This window comes from Oncorhynchus tshawytscha, linkage group LG30, assembly GCF_018296145.1.
Source record: "Oncorhynchus tshawytscha isolate Ot180627B linkage group LG30, Otsh_v2.0, whole genome shotgun sequence".
Classification (NCBI taxonomy): Eukaryota; Metazoa; Chordata; class Actinopteri; order Salmoniformes; family Salmonidae; genus Oncorhynchus; species Oncorhynchus tshawytscha.
The window spans coordinates 6,922,471-6,942,690 of record NC_056458.1 but is presented as its reverse complement, the minus strand read 5'-3'; the positions used below and the strand labels follow the sequence as shown (position 1 = coordinate 6,942,690).

General features: G+C 41.0%; 2 protein-coding genes across 7 annotated transcripts; both read left to right on the top strand.

Annotated features, from left to right (window-relative positions):
- The first annotated feature begins 781 nt into the window (after window positions 1–781).
- On the top strand, window positions 782–9,170 carry LOC112228146 (organic solute transporter subunit alpha). 3 transcript variants are annotated; one of them, XM_024393269.2, is made up of 9 exons: window positions 782–1,001; window positions 1,687–1,917; window positions 3,872–4,023; window positions 4,541–4,614; window positions 6,428–6,586; window positions 6,827–6,938; window positions 7,093–7,239; window positions 7,448–7,553; window positions 7,654–9,170. In XM_024393269.2, the coding sequence occupies exons 2-9, from the start codon at window positions 1,842–1,844 to the stop codon at window positions 7,818–7,820; spliced, it is 993 nt and encodes a 330-aa protein (XP_024249037.1). In that variant the 5' UTR covers window positions 782–1,001; window positions 1,687–1,841; the 3' UTR covers window positions 7,821–9,170. The 3 variants fall into 3 exon arrangements, with proteins under 3 accessions (XP_024249037.1, XP_042165669.1, XP_024249038.1); XM_042309735.1 differs by lacking the exon at window positions 782–1,001 and having other exon boundaries at window positions 1,512–1,917; XM_024393270.2 differs by lacking the exons at window positions 782–1,001; window positions 1,687–1,917 and adding an exon at window positions 2,749–2,884.
- A 475-nt stretch (window positions 9,171–9,645) lies between these two features.
- On the top strand, window positions 9,646–20,219 carry LOC112228891 (pyruvate dehydrogenase (acetyl-transferring) kinase isozyme 3, mitochondrial). 4 transcript variants are annotated; one of them, XM_024394632.2, is made up of 11 exons: window positions 9,649–9,951; window positions 12,380–12,521; window positions 12,652–12,723; window positions 12,875–13,059; window positions 13,181–13,270; window positions 17,300–17,377; window positions 17,836–17,912; window positions 18,251–18,352; window positions 18,436–18,555; window positions 19,047–19,160; window positions 19,248–20,219. In XM_024394632.2, the coding sequence occupies exons 1-11, from the start codon at window positions 9,849–9,851 to the stop codon at window positions 19,386–19,388; spliced, it is 1,224 nt and encodes a 407-aa protein (XP_024250400.1). In that variant the 5' UTR covers window positions 9,649–9,848; the 3' UTR covers window positions 19,389–20,219. The 4 variants fall into 4 exon arrangements, with proteins under 4 accessions (XP_024250403.1, XP_024250402.1, XP_024250400.1 ...); XM_024394633.2 differs by lacking the exon at window positions 9,649–9,951 and adding an exon at window positions 11,925–12,041; XM_024394635.2 differs by lacking the exon at window positions 19,248–20,219 and having other exon boundaries at window positions 9,646–9,951; window positions 18,436–18,573; window positions 19,047–19,161.
- Window position 20,220: the final 1 nt, after the last annotated feature.

The window sequence follows — 20,220 nt, the reverse complement described above, 5'->3', positions numbered from 1 at the left end:
AACCAAAAAACTGTTAAACAAAAAAACTGTGATTCCATATGTGTTGTTTAATAGTTTATTATTCTACATTGTAGAAAATAGTCCAAATTAAGAAAAACCCTTGAATTAGTAGTTGTGTCAACTTTTGACTGGTACTGTATACTGTTCTCGACAGTTCATTCTAATATTTCAACTACTGTACATTGCATTTTAGTTGCACTGTTTATACCCTGAGCATATTTATTTATATACTGCATTCTTGACAGAGCTCATTAATATATCTACTGTACATATCATTCCTAGTATATCTTGTATAAATTCATCCGGTGTAGACACGTATAGATTGCATTTGGATTATTGTTACAGTGCTATTTGGGTTGTTAATTTGTTACGATTTTTCTAGATTTTTTTACATTTTTTTATTTTATTGATTGTGTAACTTTGACATTTTACTGCATTGTTAGCAAGTAGCATAAGCATTTCGCTGCACCCGCTATAACATCTGCTAAACTGTGTACACAACCAATAAACTTTGATTTGATGAGACTATTTGTTCAGGATTAATTGTTTGTCTTGGCGAAATAAAGCGTCAGTTTTAGATGGTTTTCTCCACCAGGTCATGGCATTGAAGTGACACTAGTTTGTATCTCAAGGACATTCCCTTCACAGGAATGTGATTATAACCCCGATGGGATTTGAAGGGACAGAGTGTGACAGTGTCTACTGTGCGGGAAAGAACTCTCTGCCATCCACCCGAGTTGTGCGAATGGAGAGAAATGTGTGAGAAGCCCATGTCTTTAGTGAAGCCACACATGACTATCTACAGGTGTCTTTGTAGGCAAAGCAAATGCTTGGCTTCTTATTCAGACAAGTGTCTTTTAGGCTGTCTCTCGTGCACACCTTCTCTCTCTCTTCATTTTCTCTTCATATTTTATTATTGCAAGCCTCAACGTTTGACTAATCCATCCAGGTCTGTTTTTGGATCATGGTCCAACTTCTCCCTTCACTTAATTTGTAACCAGGTAAGCCGATTAGACCTCATTTTCTCATCCTACATACTACATAATCATGTTTTTCTTAGCTCAAATGCAATTATGCAGTTCAGTGATGACCCCTTACGAATCCATCAATATTTAGTAGCTAAATCCCACTGCCTGACAGTCTTTATTCTGGCTACTGTTCATGGCGACAGATGCTGTGGGCCTAAAAGTGACAGAGATACACATCAGATGACAAGAATGACAAGAAAAAAACAGTGAAGGCAATTAATTCTAGAGACATTTACGTGAGATATAAATAAGATTGGCAGAATGCTGAAATGAAATATCAGAGAGAGAGAGAGAGAGAGAGAGGTGATACTGACAACTCTTAAGATTGTGGCCTGAACAATACTACATTATTTTTTTCCTTGGATTCATTCCTTTTATTCCTGTATATTGGCTGGCAAGATGACATACTCCCCAGTCAAAGGTCATTCTCCTGTGTGAATTGAAATACAATCTATGGACAAGTAATTCCACTGAGAGGTACAGGACACTACTGCGGGGCATTGGGCATCCATGATAAGCAAGGTTGCTCAGTAAGTGCAGTAGTTCTAAGATTTGAATGAAAGGCATCTGCCATTCTCTATCCAGAGGTGGTCCCGTTGACTAGTAGACCCAGCTGTATTCACTGAGCTAACATCTTACTCATACCTTCATTCCTCAGAATTGAATTGCGGGCGAAGGTTCAATAGTCTACCTGTTCCTCCCAGCTCAGCTCCTATAACTGCTGTCAGTGGGCAAGAGATACGGATAGTTTATTTTATCCATTATTTCACCACCTGCGAGTCCATACGTTAGCGACTTCAACTGACCGGGGATATGGAAGAAGCCCTCAACAGCACTATACATCCGACCTGTTTACAAGAACCTCCGCTGGCTGTCGATATCATAAAGCGTGAGTGACACAGATTACATTATCTATCAGTTCGCAAATAGTGTTTCATTATAGATGTCGGTGTTATTTTTAAAGCACGTTATTATAACACATTTTTGGGACGCGGAAGCTGGTTTTTAATGTTTGATTTACTGCAGTAATTTAACTCTCAAGTTAGCAACATATTTTACATGTATCAATTACCAACTGGAGTCATTTTGAACGCAAGAAGAAACTATTGGAAAAGCAACAATCGCAAAATATAAACTTTTTTCTTATCAAAACATCACTAGACATATAATTAATGTTATCTTAAAAAAAAAAGATAAACAGACCACTATTTTAGCAAAATTACAATAATTAGCATGTTCTTTCAAACGAAAAGGCAAACATGTTATTTAAATGATGTGCATCTTTTTCCCAAAGTACTATCCACATTACTACCAAAAAGTTCATTTAGAGAAAAGTTCAAATTGCCTCCCAATTTTTTTCAAAGGTCCATATTGATACAGAAACACTAAATAATTATTTAGATTCGTTAAGGATAAGTTGTTTGTCAGAGTCAAGAAAAATGTTAAGGTTTGAATAAAACCACCTATGTATAGTCAAACATATGCTTCAGAGGTCAAAGTGACCCCAGTTGGTAGCTTGAGAGTTAACATATGTATTAATTTGTAAATTCATTATTTCATTGATTAATTAATTCACTTTCCAGTTCACAGAGCCATCTTCAATACACAGGCAAGCCCAATAAACAGCTTCTGAGTAAACATGTCTGTACTGAATACTCAGGGAGAAAAAGATGTAGATTCACGCGCAGAGCGCTGCAGGTTTTTTTTTTCGCCTTCGCTAAAGGCAGGAATCGTGGTCACAGGCAGGCAATGGTCATAAACAGGCAGGTGAATCAAAACTAGGGCTGAAGGCCATAACTGGTTCTCACAAACGAGCTAGGAAAAGACTGATGAGACCAGGCGAGGAACTAACACAGGTGAAATGCACATCATCATCTGCACATCTATCACTCCAGTGTTAATTTGCTCAATTGTAATTACTTCGCTACTATGGCCTATGTATTGCCTTACCGCCTTACTCCATTTGCACTCACTGTATATATATATATATTTATTGTTATTGACTGTGTTTGTTTATCCCATGTGTAACTCGTTTTTGTCGCACTGCTTTGCTTTATCTTGACCAGGTCGCAGTTGTAAATGAGAACTTGTTCTCAACTGGCCTACCTGGTTAAATAAAGTTGGGAAAAAAATAATAATAATCTATGAACAAAAATGAAAGACAGGGCTATGTTCAAGAACACAACGAAACAGAACACTAGGTTGACTAAGAAAAAATAAATACAGAACCTTACAATGTCCTTCAAATTGTAGGCTACAGTCTGTGGTACAGGCTGTTTAGAGGGACAGTATTGGCTGTGCTCACGCTATGTTTGATTAAATCTCTTTCTGCCCATTTTCAAATGTCCATGTGTAGGCTACAGATGTGTATATTTGGTTTCTCCACAGTCATGTTCTGTCCTCAGAAGTAGCATGATGGATCATTTCATATGAATGACAAATTACCTTTCATCCTTTGCATTCAGGTTGCATCTCTTTAAGAGTAATTTACGTTTCTGCAGATAGCCTTGATCTCAGTCCATATTAGCCATTCAGGGTATACTTAGGCAGCTGGCTTTTCACTGGACCGAAGTGAAGTATTGTTGGGATCTCATTTGCACTCAACCTCAAAAGAAGCTGTAGCTAAATAAGAAGTCTAAATTTATGCTGTTTCACAAATACTGTTGTGTCCAATCCATGGGGACGTGGTCAGGGCACTGACCTATCCTAAAGTGGGGTTGTTGTTGCCAGGGGCTGCGGCTTAGATTACAATAAACGGTCCAGTAATGGATTTCACAATGACCTGTACAACCTCTCTCTCTCTCTACCGTCTGAACTCCTCACTCTCTCTCTCCCTTATCTAGAGCTGGATGTCTTTGGGGTGGCTCTGTACTCCATGCTGACCCTCATGTCTACAATGTCCCTGCTACTATACCTGGAGGAGTGTGTGTTTATCTATAGAAAAGTCCCGTCTCCCAAGAAGACAACTATTATGTGGGTAAATGGAGCTGCACCGGTAAGAACTAAGCTCCCTGTTTTCAGTAGCCATCACCATAGACAGTACCAGTCAAAAGTTTGGACACACCTACTCATTCCAGGGTTTTTCTTTATTCTTACAATTTTCTACATTGTAGAATAATAGTGAACATATCAAAAACTATGAAATAACACACATGGAATAATGTAGTAACCACAAAAGTGTTAAACAAATCAAAATATATTTTATACTTGAGATTCTTCAAAGTAGCCACTCTTTGCCTTGATGACAACTTTTTCAAGATGTAAATGAGAATGGCTGTCATTCTGTGTTCATATTTTTGGTCATGACTATTTGTTGTTGTAGTTATATGAATTAGAACCGTGTGGATGGTGAATAGATGGCTGAACATATCATTCGATTAAGGCAGCCCCCCACACCTCTCTGATTCAGAGGGGTCTGGTTAAATGTGGAAGACACATTTCAGTTGAATGCATTCAGTTGTACAACTGACTAGGTATCCCCCTTTCCCTTTCCATTTCTGTCTCTGTTTCAGGTCATTGCTACCATGGCTTGTTTTGGTATGTGGATCCCAAGGGCAACCATGTTTACAGATATGACCTCTAATTCGTAAGTTTCCTCTCACCCACACAGTACTTACTGCTCTCTCCCCCCTTCTGTCTCTCTTTTTCTCTCTCTCTCTCGTTCTTGTTTTCTCTCTCTCTCTTTTTTCTCTTTCTCTCTTTATCTTTCTCGCTCTCTCTTTCTCTCTTTTCTCTCTCTCTCTCTCTCTTTCACATACTCTCCTATAAAGGCAAACACATGTGTACTATACTTTACTATAGAGATGCAGTGCTCTTCCTCCTGTAATAATGAGCTGACAGGGAACTATGGCACGTAGCACTGACATAAAGCAGAGGCGTTTTAATGAATGCACTCTTTGACCACAGTTTAATCCGTTTCTTAATCATTACGCTGTGTCAGTGTTTGGGAAAGATCAGAGATCCAGACCACATCCACAGAAATACAGTAAATGACACAAACAAACACAAACTTTTTTTGGGACACAAACAAAAGTTGAATGGGCAGACTAACTGGTTTTGAAGGTTGGTCACACACTCGTTATGTGTGTACATAGCCCTTTGACTTATTCCACATGTTGTTGTTGTTGTTATAGCTTGAAAACAAAATGGATCAAAAAATATATATCCTCAACCAGTCTGTGGTACAGGCTGTTTAGAGGGACAGCATTGGCTGTGCTCACGCTATGTTTGATTAAATCTCTTTCTGCCCATTTTCAAATGTCCATGTGTAGGCTACAGATGTGTATATTTGGTTTCTCCACAGTCATGTTCTGTCCTCAGAAGTAGCATGATGGATCATTTAATATGAATGACAAATTACCTTTCATCCTTTACATTCAGGTTGCATCTCTTTAAGAGTAATTTACGTTTCTGCAGATAGCCTTGATCTCAGTCCATATTAGCCATTCAGGGTTCACTTAGGCAGCTGGCTTTTCACTGGACCGAAGTGAAGTATTGTTGGGATCTCATTTGCACTCAACCTCAAAAGAAGCTGTAGCTAAATAAGAAGTCTAAATTGATGCTGTTTCACAAATACTGTTGTGTCCAATCCATGGGGACATGGCCAGGGCACTGACCTATGCTAAAGTGGGATTGTTAATTGAGATTGAACATCTCTTTTAGCATGGTGAAGTTATTAATTACACTTTGGATGGTGTATCAATACACTTAGTTACTACAAAGATACAGGCGTACTGCCTAACTCAGTTGCCGGGGAGGAAGGAAACAGCTCAGGGATTTCACCATGAGGCCAATGGTGACTTTAAAACAGTTACAACGTTTAATAGTAGGATGGATCAACGACATTGTAAGAATTTGTTGTTAACTGATTGCCTAGTTAAATAAAGGTTAAATTAAATTAAGATAAATAAAAAGATTGTAGTGACTCCACAATACTAACCAAAATGACAAAGTGAAAAGAAGGAAGCCTGTTCAGAATAAAAATATTCTAGAACACGCATCCTGTTTGCAATAAGGCACTAATGTGATACTGCAAAACATGTGTCCTGAATAGAAAGTGTTATGTTTGGGGCAAATCCAATACAACGAATCACTGAGTACCACTCTCCATATTTGCAAGCATAGTGGTGGCTACATCATGTTATGTGTATGCTTGTAATCGTTAAGTACTTGTGAGTTTTTCAGGATAAAGAATAAATGGAATGGAGTTATGCATAGGCAAAATACTAGAGGAAAACCTGGTTTATTCTGCTATTATTTATTATTATTAATATTACGTAGTAAATCTGCTGAACAATACATCATATAGCCTCTGAAATAGTGACAAATTATTGATACGGGTTTGAATACTTTCTGAAGGCACTGTATCTTCCAAGTAAACACTCTTCTTTTCTCCATAGGTACTTTGCAGTGGTGGTGTATAAGGTCTTAATTCTGCTGATAGAGGAGAGTGGAGGTAGCGAGACCTTTCTGAAGCGCAATTACAAGAAAACCTTCAAGATCAGTACAGGACCATGCTGCTGCTGCTGTCCTTGCCTGCCCCGCGTTCTGGTCACACGGTAACCAGTGGCACACCAGAGTCGGTCATCAAACAGCTCTATCTTAGCCAAACTGGTTTGGTCATGATGATTGTTATTATGAAGACATGTAAAATTATCACATTTACTTTATCTTTCAAACATAAATCAGGTCACATGATGTCACATGCTCAGGTCACTCTTGGGCCAGATGATCCTTTGTGTTGGGTAATGTATACAGTGGTAAGAACATGTTCATAACTCTGGGCTGTTTTCATTCAGGCGGATGTTATTCCTGCTGAAGCTGGGGGCTCTTCAGTATGCTATCTTAAAGACACTTCTCTCAATCCTCTCCATAATATTGTGGACCAACGGCAACTTTGATATTTCTGATGTAAGTAATAAACTTCCTTCTTGTGAAAATCCTGTCAGCAAAAAGAAACACACCCTCTACACCTTACGTTTCCAACCGAGCCTGGTGGCATGCCATGTAGGTCCACTATGCATAACCTACCCTCTTTGACCTTTCTCCATGTCTCAATGTTTAGCTTGAGATCACAAACACGGCGAGTTGGATCAACCCATTTATAGGGGTTCTCACCATCATCTCCCTTTGGTCTGTCGCCATCATGTTCATGAACACATGCAACACACTGCGTAGCGTCAGGATCATACCTAAGTATGCCATGTACCAGGTGAGTCCGACCTTACTGTACCAACCAGCTAGTCAAGGAACTGCCTTCTTCTAAGTGCCATTGATGAGAATACATAATCTGCTGTCATTTACTTAGTCCTTGACCTTGGCTTTCTGGAATGTTTTGTCTGATTTCGGTCTGGCAGTGTCTGTTCCTACATCCTAATATTCAATGTATCTTCATGAAGCCACTGGTCATGTGTCCATAGCTGGTGCTGGTGCTCAGTCAGCTGCAGACGGCCATTATTAACGTCCTGGCCTTGGATGGAACCATTGCCTGCTCCCCGCCCTTCTCCTCTAGAGCCCGTGGCACCAGTAAGTGACAAAACAGGGCCAAACGAGAGCCATTACTTGATCAAAATGACGTCTGTGTCCTCCAACCCTGTCTGGTATGTGTCTATCTGTCTGTCTGCAGTGTTGAGTCAGCAGCTAATGATTGTGGAGATGTTCATCATCACCCTGGTCACCCGGGCATTGTACCGCCGCACTTATGACCCACTGCCCTCCGACCCCCACGAGACTGACAATGACCAGAACACCAATATCAGCCCACAGGCACCACAGTGGGAGCCTGCTGCCTGAGATTGTGGTGGAGTGAATAGAGAGTGGTGTGTGGTTGTGTGTGTGTGAGAGATGTATCAACAGGCTTTAATAACCTCACTATATAACCTCACAAATATTAATTTACAGTAGCTATGTTTCGAACCTGTTGGCACAGATTTTCATTTGAATATTCTAAAATATGCAGAAATCAAATATGTGAATTTTCCCACAAGAGATGTGTTTCCATCAAAATTACTTGTAGATAAAAGTATTTGCAAGATGACATAGTGCTACTCGTGCACATAAAAATGACTTTTGCAGGTAAATTCCCATATACCGAATAAAAAATAGAAGTTAAATGGGTTTCCATCGCGTTTTCAACTCTACTGATGACTTTGTCACAAAAAAATATTGTGTTATTTAGCGAATGTGCCCACTCTAGTATTGGCACGTTCGCTCTAGCCAACAGCTCGTTCGGGTATAGCCTAAAAAATGAGATTATTATGGACAAAAGAACAAGATTATTTTTATTTGTCAAATGGCAGTCAAGCATCGATCATCATGTCACCAGAATAAGACCCCCGATATTTATTGGAACGGAGCATCAAGCTCATCACTTTAGGCTTTCACCACAGACAGACACAGACCAGACAAGGTTGGAGGGCATTTCGGTAGAATGCGTTCAGTTGTGCAACTGACTTGATATCCCCTTTCTTCTTTTCCACCCTGTGAAGTTCATCCTAAATGATTTCATCTGTAACCTACTTAACTTCATACCTTCCCGAGTCATAGTGGTAGGACCACACAGCATGTCATCGCGTGACTTCAAATGTACTTCTATATTATGGGTAGTATATCAATATTTGAGAATAAAAGCGTTTCTACCGATATTTCTAGCATAAGGAATTTTACCGACATTAGAAAATCCTACCTTGCCTAGTATATTATGTTTAGTTGAAATGTGGAAAGTTTACCAACAAATGTTCTGTTTCCCATCAGGCCTGTCATGACATTTTTTACCCGACATGTACATTACTCGCATAAAAAGGTTGGATGGAAACCTGGTTACTATTGTTGTATTTTTATGACTTTTGTCTTGATTGTGTCCTATATTCTGCTGTTGTAGTTTTTGGTTAATCCTGTAGGCCTATAACATAGGCTACAGTAATTCTATCTTAAAAGTTTCGTTGTATTATGCTGAATATAACGTTAGGACATATACCTCCAACAACAACATATCTGTCCCATCCATATTGCCTCAGCTCTTAGCACGGCTATGTGGAGTTGGATATGTGAGGGTTTTGGAAATAAGTTTATAAACCAAAATGGGTTAAATAGTTGGATGAAATGTGTATTTTGTATTCATATCAATAAATATAGTGTATTACATCTTTATGCAAATGATTGTGTGTTACCTTCAAATGATTACAATGCATTTCGCGCCCTCTTATGGTATTGGAGTGATTTGCAAGTAGCCTGGGGGAAACAGGAACTTACATTTTCTTCAAGATATCTGTTTACCAAATAACATTTGGATTAATGCATTCTGCTTCTTACGAGTTCTTAGTTGGAAGAACATCGGCTATTCCTAAACAGTGGCGCGGTATTGTTCATGGAATTGCATGTCCAGTTTGTCTGAACAAGAGCCCAGAAGGTATACATGACCAATAATTATATACCCTCATCTAAAGTCATAACAATAAATTCCCTCCTAATGGCAAGTTACAATGACGTTCCTGCTAGCTAGACAAAAGAGCACTTTGATGCCAACTCCCCAATGGCAAATTTGTATCATTCTGGTGAAGCGAGAGGTTCTGTCAGCCAATAAGGTTGCACGTCCTGCTGTCACGTGGGTCGGAATTAGACACACACACTGTACTTCCGAATGCATCAATGTAACATGGGGGGCTACTGTCAAAGGAGGTGATATCAGCATGTAACTTGTATTGAGTGTTTATATTTGTCGATGCAAGTAGACAGGGGGTTGTTTGGAAATCGTTCTTATGCCATCAACCGTACTCATATTTATGTGTGTTGACGGTTAGAAAGTGATTACTTGAAGCAATCATGAGGCTGTTCAACTTTCTACTAAAAGATGTAACATCGAAAATAGAATATTATTCGAGGTTCTCTCCCTCGCCGATGTCTATCAAGCAGTTTCTGGACTTTGGTGAGTATAAAAATAAATACTCCAAGAGTTTAAATGTCATGGACACAGGGTTGCCATTTGATTGAAAAAATAACTGATGGCTTTATTTAACGAACGGGTGTATATGGAAAACGTTTACCATTTCCTAACGGAAGCCAACATGATTAAACGAGAGTTTCTAGTTGACTAATTCAAGTAGGTCCCTCTCCGTTTCGTTTGCTTCAGTTTAAGAAACGTTTTTCAACAGAGTCGGCGGAATGAATACACCTCAGATGTTGTCGTTAGTGTGCGATAAGAACATTACTGTGTTTACGCGATATATGGGACAGCGGCACTTCATATTTAAAACGCTTACTTTCCCAATAATGCCTGAGTGTGGCTTTGATAAACAGTAGATAGTTACATCAGCTGCCACCTCCATTTAAGTAATGTGACATCAGTCTCACAGAGGCCTTGATACATTTCCACTGTCTGTCATTCTAGAGTTTGTATGTTGGTGTAGAGATGGATGGCTTCAGTCTCTCAGTAAGCCACGTGCTCTGTGAGAGTAAGTGTCTTAAGTTTAGAGAACAAACTGTGCCAGCTGAACTGTCTAAGGTCAATCCGAAAGCTCTCTGTCTGTCCACTCGAAACTTTTGGCTCACAGCTGCACAACACTGATCGTAGCAGCAGCTCATTATAAATAGCTCCATGTCGTTCTGCCTCTCAATATGAACTGGCCACTGACCGATTGCTGCATGTGTGGCAGCCATATTCATAGAGTAACTGGCAATAATATTGGAAGCTCATTTACTGCATTTCTTTACAATAAAAACATTTTTTAAATGCTATTTGCAGAACAGGAAAAAACAGCCTTTATCACCTTGGCCGCTGTAGGTTCATTCACCTCAGTCGATCTACAAACACATGGCCTATTAACTATACAATTGTAATGTTATACCTCTGAAAGGGGGGAGTTATGACAAATGATTCACACTGATACATACGACATTTATAGAACTGTATTGTTTGCATTTTGATTACAGATGTTCATGTTATGTTCATATTACAACACATCTTCCTTTCTTTAAGTTCCTAACTTGTTTGATAAGATTAGTACAGATTTTCTTTTCCCAGAGGAATGGGTCCCCCAACCGCAAGTTTTGTAGCCACTGTACTAATCTCTCTCTCTCTCTGCTTGCTTCCTCTCTCTCTTGTCTCCTCTGCTTCCTCTCTCTCTTGTCTCCTCTGCTTCCTCCTGCATCCATTGCAGCCTGCCTCGCCAATAACAAACTTAGTAGCGTATTTTCTGCTAGTGCTGAGGCTCTGTTTAATGTTAGCCAGATAGAAGGATGAAGTAAGAGTAATACTAGCCAGAGACATTCAACGTTGCTGCAATAAAAGCCTCTGGCGGCAGCTAGCCACCTGACTGGTTGACATGGGCTATCTATAAATGACTGTTTGCCAGTTGTGCACTCGTTCTCATAGTCCGTTTTTGTTGGTCCCTCGGCGGTTTTAAAATGGCCTTTTGTCCGGCATCTCACAAACGCACAGTCAGCAGCGTCTTCAGTTGCCTACTTGAGCCGACTGCGAGCTCGGGTAGTTTGTTTCACGTCGCAGGCCCACTGCCTGTGTCGCGAGAGGACAAAGTTAGATCAAGAATATAAGCGTTGTGATCAACGCTGGGAGCAATATTTAGATTTTGTTTTTCCCAGGTAAGTTGACTGAGCACACATTCTCATTTACAGCAACGACCTGGGGAATAGGTACAGGGGGATGAATGAGCCAATTGGAAGCTGGGGATAATTAGGTGGCCATGATGGTATGAGGGCCAGATTGGGAATTTAACCAGGACACCAGGGTTAACACCCCTACTCTTACAATAAGTGCCATGGGATCTTTAGTGACCACAGAGAGTCAGAACACCTGTTCAACGTCCCATCCGAAAGACGGCACCCTACGCATGGCAATGTCCCCAATCACTGCCCTGGGGCATTGGGATATTTTATTTTTAGACCAGAGGAAAGAGTGCTTCCTACTGTCCCTCCAACTCCACTTCCAGTAGCATCAGGGACTGACCAAGACCAACCCTGCTTAGCTTCAGAAGCAAGCCAGAAGTGGGATGCAGTGTGGTAAGTGTGCTGACTAAATGTTGACCAGTTCTTTATTTTCAAATTAGAAAACATTACAGAGGTCCAGGCCTCAGTGTCCTCATATGTACTTATGGCCATGGTCTTGGACTAATACAAACCTCCGTCAGTGGTTTTGTCACAAACCTCCATCAAATGAGGCAGACGTGGGAAGCTCCAAGAATTCAGGTGGTTCTGAGACAGACACTTTGAAAGTTCCAACTGACATGCATGAGAGGTCTGTTGATATAATCTTGTTTTACAACCTCTGTCCAATGAACACAGCACAAGTATTGGTCTGCTACCAGTCACCAGTTTATTGATCCCATGTTTTTCCACAGGCAGGGAGAATGCATGTGAGAAGACCTCTTACGTGTTCCTGCGTAAGGAGCTTGCGGTGCGGGGGGCCAACACCATGAAGGAAATCAACCTGTTACCCAGTGACCTGCGTATCCAGCCGTCCGTCAAACTGGTGCACAGTTGGTGAGAACCTCTGTCTGTCCCTCTGTGCTGATTCAGGGGTGACTGTGCGCACAGTATTCTGGGATGCATGGTGACATCCGTCTGTGTGTACGCCAGGGTATGACAGTGTGCTGTGGTGTTTGTGTTTCAGGTACATTCAGAGCTTTGAAGAGCTGCTGGATTATGAACACAGGGGCCCGGAGGACAGCCACACCTTAAACGAGTGAGTTGACATGTACACAGTCGCACCAGGCACCCACCACATCTTCAGACAGCACTGAGACTTCAGACAGCACTGAGACTTCAGACAGCACTGAGACTTCAGACAGCACTGAGACTTCTGAGAGTCCTCACACCATATTTCTCTGGAACAGCTTTCTAGACACCCTGGTCAAAATCCGTAATAGGCACAATGAAGTGGTCCCCACCATGGCCCAGGGTGTCATAGAGTACAAGCAGAAGTTTGGCTTTGATCCTTTTATCAGCAGCAACGTTCAGTACTTCCTGGATCGCTTTTACACCAACAGGATATCCTTCCGCATGCTCATCAACCAGCACAGTAAGTGACATCACCAGCCAAGACGGCTATTTATATATGTGTGTAGAAAATAAAAATAAAAATAGTGCATGTTTATAGTGGATGTTGATGAGGACCTTGATCAGGTGAGACTTTGTTTCAGCACTCCTTTTTGGTGATGACAGAACCACCTCCCATCCCAAACACATAGGGAGTATTGATCCTACCTGCAATGTCCCTGAGGTGGTGAAAGGTGAGCAGAATACCACTGATCCTAATGTTTGACAAATAGCAACTTTGAGTTAGACTGCATCAGGGCGACATCAGCTTATTCAAACTGTATTCAATAAAGAGTACAGTCCATTCGGGAAAGTATTCAGACCTATTTACTTTTTTGACATTTTGTTACATTACAGCCTTATTTTAAAATGGATTCAATTATTCTACACACAATACCCTATAATGACGAAAACAGGTTTATAATGAGCACATTATTATTATTTTTGATTTATTTCACCTTTATTTAACCAGGTAGGCAAGTTGAGAACAAGTTCTCATTTACAATTGCGACCTGGCCAAGATAAAGCAAAGCAGTTCGACACATACAACGACACAGAGTTACACATGGAGTAAAACAAACATACAGTCAATAATACAGTAGAAACAAGTCTATATACGATGTAAGCAAATGAGGTGAGATAAGGGAGGTAAAGGCAAAAAAAGGCCATGGTGGCAAAGTAAATACAATATAGCAAGTAAAACACTGGTGGTAGATTTGCAGTGGAAGAATGTGCAAAGTAGAAATAAAAATAATGTGGTGCAAAATAAATAAATAAATAAAATAAAATACATACAGTAGGGAAAGAGGTAGTTGTTTGGGCTAAATTATAGGTGGGCTATGTACAGGTGCAGTAATCTATGAGCTGCTCTGACAGCTGGTGCTTAAAGCTAGTGAGGGAGATAAGTGTTTCCAGTTTCAGAGATTTTTGTAGTTCGTTCCAGTCATTGGCAGCAGAGAACTGGAAGGAGAGGCGGCCAAAGAAAGAATTGGTTTTGGGGGTGACCAGAGAGATATACCTGCTGGAGCGCGTGCTACAGGTGGGTGATGCTATGGTGACCAGCGAGCTGAGATAAGGGGGAGGGTGGACAATACCTAGCAGGGTCTTGTAGATGACATGGAGCCAGTGGGTTTGGCGACGAGTATGAAGCGAGGGCCAGCCAACAAGAGCGTACAGGTCGCAATGGTGGGTAGTGTATGGGGCTTTGGTGACAAAACGGATGGCACTGTGATAGATAGTATTGGACGCTATTTTGTAAATGACATCATCGAAGTCGAGGATTGGTAGGATGGTCAGTTTTACAAGGGTATGTTTGGCAGCATGAGTGAAGGATGATTATGAGCACATTACTTTGAAATACTTTATTTACATAAGTATTCAGACCCTTTGCAATGAGACTGGAATCCACCTGTGGTGAATTCAATTGATTGGACATGATTTGGAAAGGCACACACCTGTCTATATAAGGTCCCACAGTTGACAATGCATTTCAGAGCAAAAACTAAGCCATGAGGTCAAAGGAAATGTCCGTAGAGCTCAGAGACAGGATTGTCAATTCACAGATCTGGGGAAGGGTACTAACAAATTTCTGCAGCATTGAAGGTCCCCAAGAACACAGTGGCCTCCATAATTCTTAAATGGAAGAAGTTTGGAACCACCAAGACTCTTCCTAGAGCTGGCCGCCCGGCCGGCCAAACTGAGCAATCGAGGGAGAAGGGCCTTGGTCAGGGAGGGGACCAAGAACTCGGTGGTCACTCTGACAGAGCTCCAGAGTTCCTCTGTGGAGATTGGAGAACCTTCGAGAAGGACAACCATCTCTGCAGCACTCCACCAATCAGGCCTTTATGGTAGAGTGCCCAGGCAGAAGCCACTTCTCAGTAAAAGGCACATGACGGCTCGCTTGGAGTTTGCCAAAAGGCGCCTAAAGGACTCTCAGACCATGAGAAACAATATTTTCTGGTCTGATGAAACGAAAATGAATCTCTTTGGCCTGAATGCCAAGCGTCACGTCTGGAGGATACCCAGCACCATCCCTACGGTGAAGCATGATGGTGGCAACATCATGCTGTGGGGATGTTATTCAGCGGCAGGGACTGGGATACTAGTCAGGATCGAGGGAATGATAAACGGAGCAAAATACAGAGAGATCCCTGATGAAAAACTGTTCCAGAGCGCTGAGGACCTGGGGCAACGGTTCACCTTCCAACAGGACAACGACCTTAAGCACACAGCCAAGACAACGCAGGAGTGGCTTCGGGACAAGTCTCTGAATGTCCTTGAGTGGCCCAGCCAAACTCCGAACTTGAAACCGATCGAACATCTCTGGAGAGACCTGAAAATAGCTGTGTAGTGACACTCCCCATCCAATCTGACAGAGCTTGAGTGGATCTGTAGAGGAGAATGGGGATAAACTCCCCAAATACAGGTGTGCCAAGCTTGTAGTTTCATACCCAAGAAGACTCTAAAAACCTTATTTTGCTTTGTCATTATGGGGTATTGTGTGTAGATTGATGAGAAAAGCAACAACAATTGAATCCATTTTAGAATAAGGCTGTAACGTAACAAAATGTGGAAAAAGTCAAGGGGTCTGAATTCTTTCAGAATGCACTGTATGTGAAGAGATTCTTTCCAAAACGCTAAATCCACACATTTTTTACACTTGTGTTTTTTTATCAGACATGATTGCTTTTGGGTACCTTCATGTGGAGTGGGTGCGCGATCTCAATTTATTAGCTGGGTGCTCTGTCTTATGTGACAATGGCGTCAAATTAAATCTCAGGTTCAAGAACATTGGGAAACGGTGGAACTCCCCCAAAATATTTCATTTTATTTTAGTCCTGGTAGGCTAACGCATTTTGGCAGTTATGCTTTCATCAGAGCATCAAGAGATGTGCCAAAGACATCATTTTTTATGCAGGTGCCTAGGTGATCATTACAATATTCTACAACTGTGCGATGGCGGTGCATAGCGGTACTCAAATTATTAGTCAACAAACAATTGTTACAATATACTCTACATACAAATACACAGATCAGCAGAATAAACTCAAAAAATTGCATTTAGGTATCATGATGACGTAGGAAATTTGAGATATTTTAGCGCAATTAATTACTTCCTAGTACACAATAAAGCCTACAAAAATAGATGATTTTGGGGTATGAAAAATAGACATCTATTTTTAGACAAAAAGATTGTGATTGAATGTATGAAAATATAGCCTACATGAGCATACAAATGACAGCGCAGCCATATACACAAGAATAGTCTGAATGAGAAATAATTGTTTAGACCAAGAGGATGCATGGTCTTTAACCTATCAATCCAAAACATCTCTCGTTGTGAGAGCATTTTAGGGACCTTGCCAACTCTGATGAACCTGTTCCATGCCCACAAAGCGCGAAGAGGACAATGGGCCGTGTTTGGCTTCTAAGTAGTGTTTTGCCATAGCATGTTCAATATTGCCCGTGCTGATCCCTGTTTTGTGTTCAGATATTCTTATTTGGAAATATCTTTCTGTTTGGCCCACATAGGCTTTACAGTCACTTAAGCATATACACAATGTTACAATTGTTGAACTGTCTCTGGTAGAACTCTCGGCCTGTTAAGAGGGTGCGTGAAGTATTTACTGTTTGCCGTGTTGTTACATTGAGCACATCGTCCACACTTCTAGTACCCTTGTAGCGATAACCAGTTTGTATGGTCAGGCTTCGGGATAGAATGGACCAGCATGTCCCTGATTGTGCATGTCTGTACGAGAAGAGAGGGGGACTTTCCACCAGGCTGTTTGTAGAATAGCCCAGTGCACACCAGTCGGGATAATGATTTTGAGATGTCGCGGATGATTACTATTGAAATGGAGGACACCTTCGTGTGTGTAAAATATTATTCATCTTAAGATGAATGTTCTAACTGCAAGACACCTCTGGATAAGGGCATCTGCTAACTGACAAAAATGGCAAATGGTAAATGTTTTACATACAGATCTCATATTACTGTATTGAATTATTATTATTTTTGATTGTATTTAAATACCGATATCACAAATGTATAATTTGTACATTTCTATATATCTTTTTTGGTTTGTTTTTTTGTTACGTCTGACTGTGTAAAACCTAGCTCTACTACTTTTTTTCTCTGAAAGTGAGGCGGAGATTAGGTCAAAGTTGAACACAGTACCACATAACATTAATCCTCTGTGCCTCTATGCTACTGTCTTTTACAGATGCTTATGAGACCGCTAAGATGCTCTGTGAGCAATACTACTTGGTCGCCCCTGAGCTGAACATAGAAGAGTACAATTGTAAGTTGAAATGTAATTAAACACACTGAGCCACCTGTGTATGCATTATAAAAGAGGAATAGCCGTCTATGCATTTATAAGCTGTTGTACGGAGCCATTCGCTAACATGAAGGCTGGTAGCATGTCTATAATGCAATATAGGTAGGATAGAAGGCACTGGCGCTTAGATTGTAAACGTCTGAGTATGCGCTAAGCTCTTGGTTAGGATATGGCAGGTTTATTAGCTGCAATGGAAAAAGTCATCTGGAATGGAAAGTTGGCCTCATCTCAGAGTTTCCCGTTGGCTCCTGTCCGAACCTGCAAATGTAAACAGAGGAGGAGCAGATCCAATGGAAATCTATTTTCGTGTGAAATTATGAAATTGTGAAACATGACTACCGTAATATGTGAACAGAGAACGATTGATACATATTGATTGCCTTTATTTCACATTAACATTTACATGTCTCTTTCCTCAGCCAAGGCCCCTTCGAAGGCTATCCAGGTGGTTTATGTTCCATCTCACCTGTTCCATATGCTGTTTGAGCTCTTCAAGGTGACTGGCATTTATGTTGCACTGAACGAAAGCTTCTCTAGGCTATCAATTAACTGGTCCTAATTTGTAGTGTACGGTGCATTCGGAAAGTATTTAGACCCCTTGACTTTTTCAACATTTTGTTACGTTACAGTCTTATTCTAAAATAGAGTAACTTGTTTTAGAATAAGGCTGTAACGTAACAAAATGTTGAAAAAGTCAAGGGGTCTGAATACTTCCCGAATGCACTGAAGGTGTGTAACATGTATGTGTGTATTGTCGTTGGTTGTATCCTGTTGTATTTATACGTTCCAACTGAGATATGTGCATTCATGAATGTTTATTGAATGACTATGTAGAATTCGATGCGGGCCACAGTGGAGCTCCATGAGAACAGTAGTGCTGGACTCCCCCAAGTGAAGGCCATGGTGACGCTTGGAAAGGAAGACCTCTCTATCAAGGTCTGTTACTGGCAAGGACACCGGTCTGGTGTTTTTAGATGACCTCATCATGGTTCTCACACACACCTGTCCTCTCCCCTCAGATCAGTGACAGAGGAGGGGGCGTGCCCCTCAGGAAGATTGACAAGCTCTTTAGCTACATGTACTCCACCGCACCCACCCCGAGCCTTGAACCAGGAAATGGAACTCAGGCTGCACCACTGGTAACACATCCCAAATAGGTGTATAGAGACATTTTTTGGTTTACAAACATCATGTTCGAGTGATGCACGTGCGCCCCGGCACCAAAAGGTGCTGTAGCAAGATAGCGAACACTGATGCCGGGACCTTGACAAACTTAACAGGTAGTGAGTGATGACCATGAAAACAGACCAGACGGATGGCTATAGCTATCTATATTCAACAAGCATATTATTCTTCTGGCTTTATCCAGCTCTATTTGTGATATTTGACCTTGCTTCGCTGGCTCGGCAATCAATCCTCTGGTGACATAGCGACGTTCTAGACGATAACCATCTGATAACGTGTTTGTTAACAAGCACAGGCTGCATTTGAAGTTGCGTGTTATCGTATCCTCTGCTAGTAGAAAAGAGCTGGTTTCTGACGAGGAACTGCGCATGCAACTTTTCATGACGCGGCCAGTCTATTGACCCGCAGTTTGGAGTATGAACCACTCTTTCTTCTCCGTCCTTAGGCTGGCTTTGGGTATGGTCTCCCCATTTCTCGACTTTATGCACGTTACTTCCAAGGAGACCTGAACCTCTACTCCATGGAGGGGGTGGGTACAGACGCTGTCATCTATCTGAAGGTGCGTTAAGGACTTGCGTTTAGTTAAGTAGCATATTGTCGTTATGATCTGGCTGTGGTTTCATATTTGTTTCTCACTGACCTCCAGGCTCTGTCCAGCGAGTCCTTTGAACGTCTCCCCGTCTTCAACAAGTCAGCGTGGAGACATTACCAGTCTGGCCCTGAGGCAGATGACTGGAGCAACCCTAGCAGTGACCCACGTGATGCAGCCAAGTACAAGATCAAATAACTCTTGAGTCTGGCCCTCAGGCAATGCTGCATGCCATAGGTCATGTCTAGTCACATGACAGACACATTAAGTTACCTTCCACTCCTACAGTGAAGCACAGAACTAAAGCACAGCACTGACTGAAATATTGTCTCAACAGGTAACATATTTATTTCCATCAGGCAGGTAAAGCCAAAACACAGTTTTAATCCAGATCATCTTCATTTCCTTGTTTGCTGGTATGTTATTATTGACCACAGTTTCCATGGTAGCAGATTGCGATTGGTGACCTCCTCTGTCAGATACCGTGACTCTGTTATTAGGTTTAATAAGTGTCACGTGGGAGTGACACCACGGGAAATAATGCACTTTTTCCCTTAATGCAAATAATGGCCTAGCGTAACAGTATACTGTGTGAAACAAGAATATTAGTTTATCATTTTATGGCAGTGTGCAATGGTTTTCAATAGATTAACCCAGTGGGCATTTTCCCAGCTTAGAAAAAGGGATTAGGTTAGTATGTATGTGTTTGTGACATGAAATGTTACTCGGGATGTTATTTGAATGCATGATGATGCAATTTGGTACTGTAAGTTATTAAGAGATTATAATAACTTTGGATGCTTATGAAATGCATGGAACAATATCTAAATCATTTGAGACATATCTTACTTTAGATTACTTATTGCATGACAAAAATACTCTCAGAAATGATTGTTTTGTATTTAATATTAAAAAGAAAATGTCCGAAATGTTTTGTTTTTACTGCATATCATAGACAACTGAATGCAAATTTGAGCGTTTCACTAAGTATTTCTAAAGAAAAATAAAGCCTGGTTGATGCAAAATGGAG

Excerpts from the sequence above, each read along its gene's own strand:
- LOC112228891 (XM_024394632.2), top strand. The coding sequence starts at position 9,849 with ATGAGGCTGTTCAACTTTCTACTAAAAGATGTAACATCGAAAATAGAA. Across the intron at positions 9,952-12,379 it reads CAAGCAGTTTCTGGACTTTG|GCAGGGAGAATGCATGTGAG; the intron begins GTGAGTATAAAA and ends GTTTTTCCACAG. Across the intron at positions 17,378-17,835 it reads GAACATAGAAGAGTACAATT|CCAAGGCCCCTTCGAAGGCT; the intron begins GTAAGTTGAAAT and ends CTCTTTCCTCAG.
- LOC112228146 (XM_024393269.2), top strand. The coding sequence starts at position 1,842 with ATGGAAGAAGCCCTCAACAGCACTATACATCCGACCTGTTTACAAGAA. Across the intron at positions 4,024-4,540 it reads GGGTAAATGGAGCTGCACCG|GTCATTGCTACCATGGCTTG; the intron begins GTAAGAACTAAG and ends TCTCTGTTTCAG. Across the intron at positions 7,240-7,447 it reads CTAAGTATGCCATGTACCAG|CTGGTGCTGGTGCTCAGTCA; the intron begins GTGAGTCCGACC and ends ATGTGTCCATAG.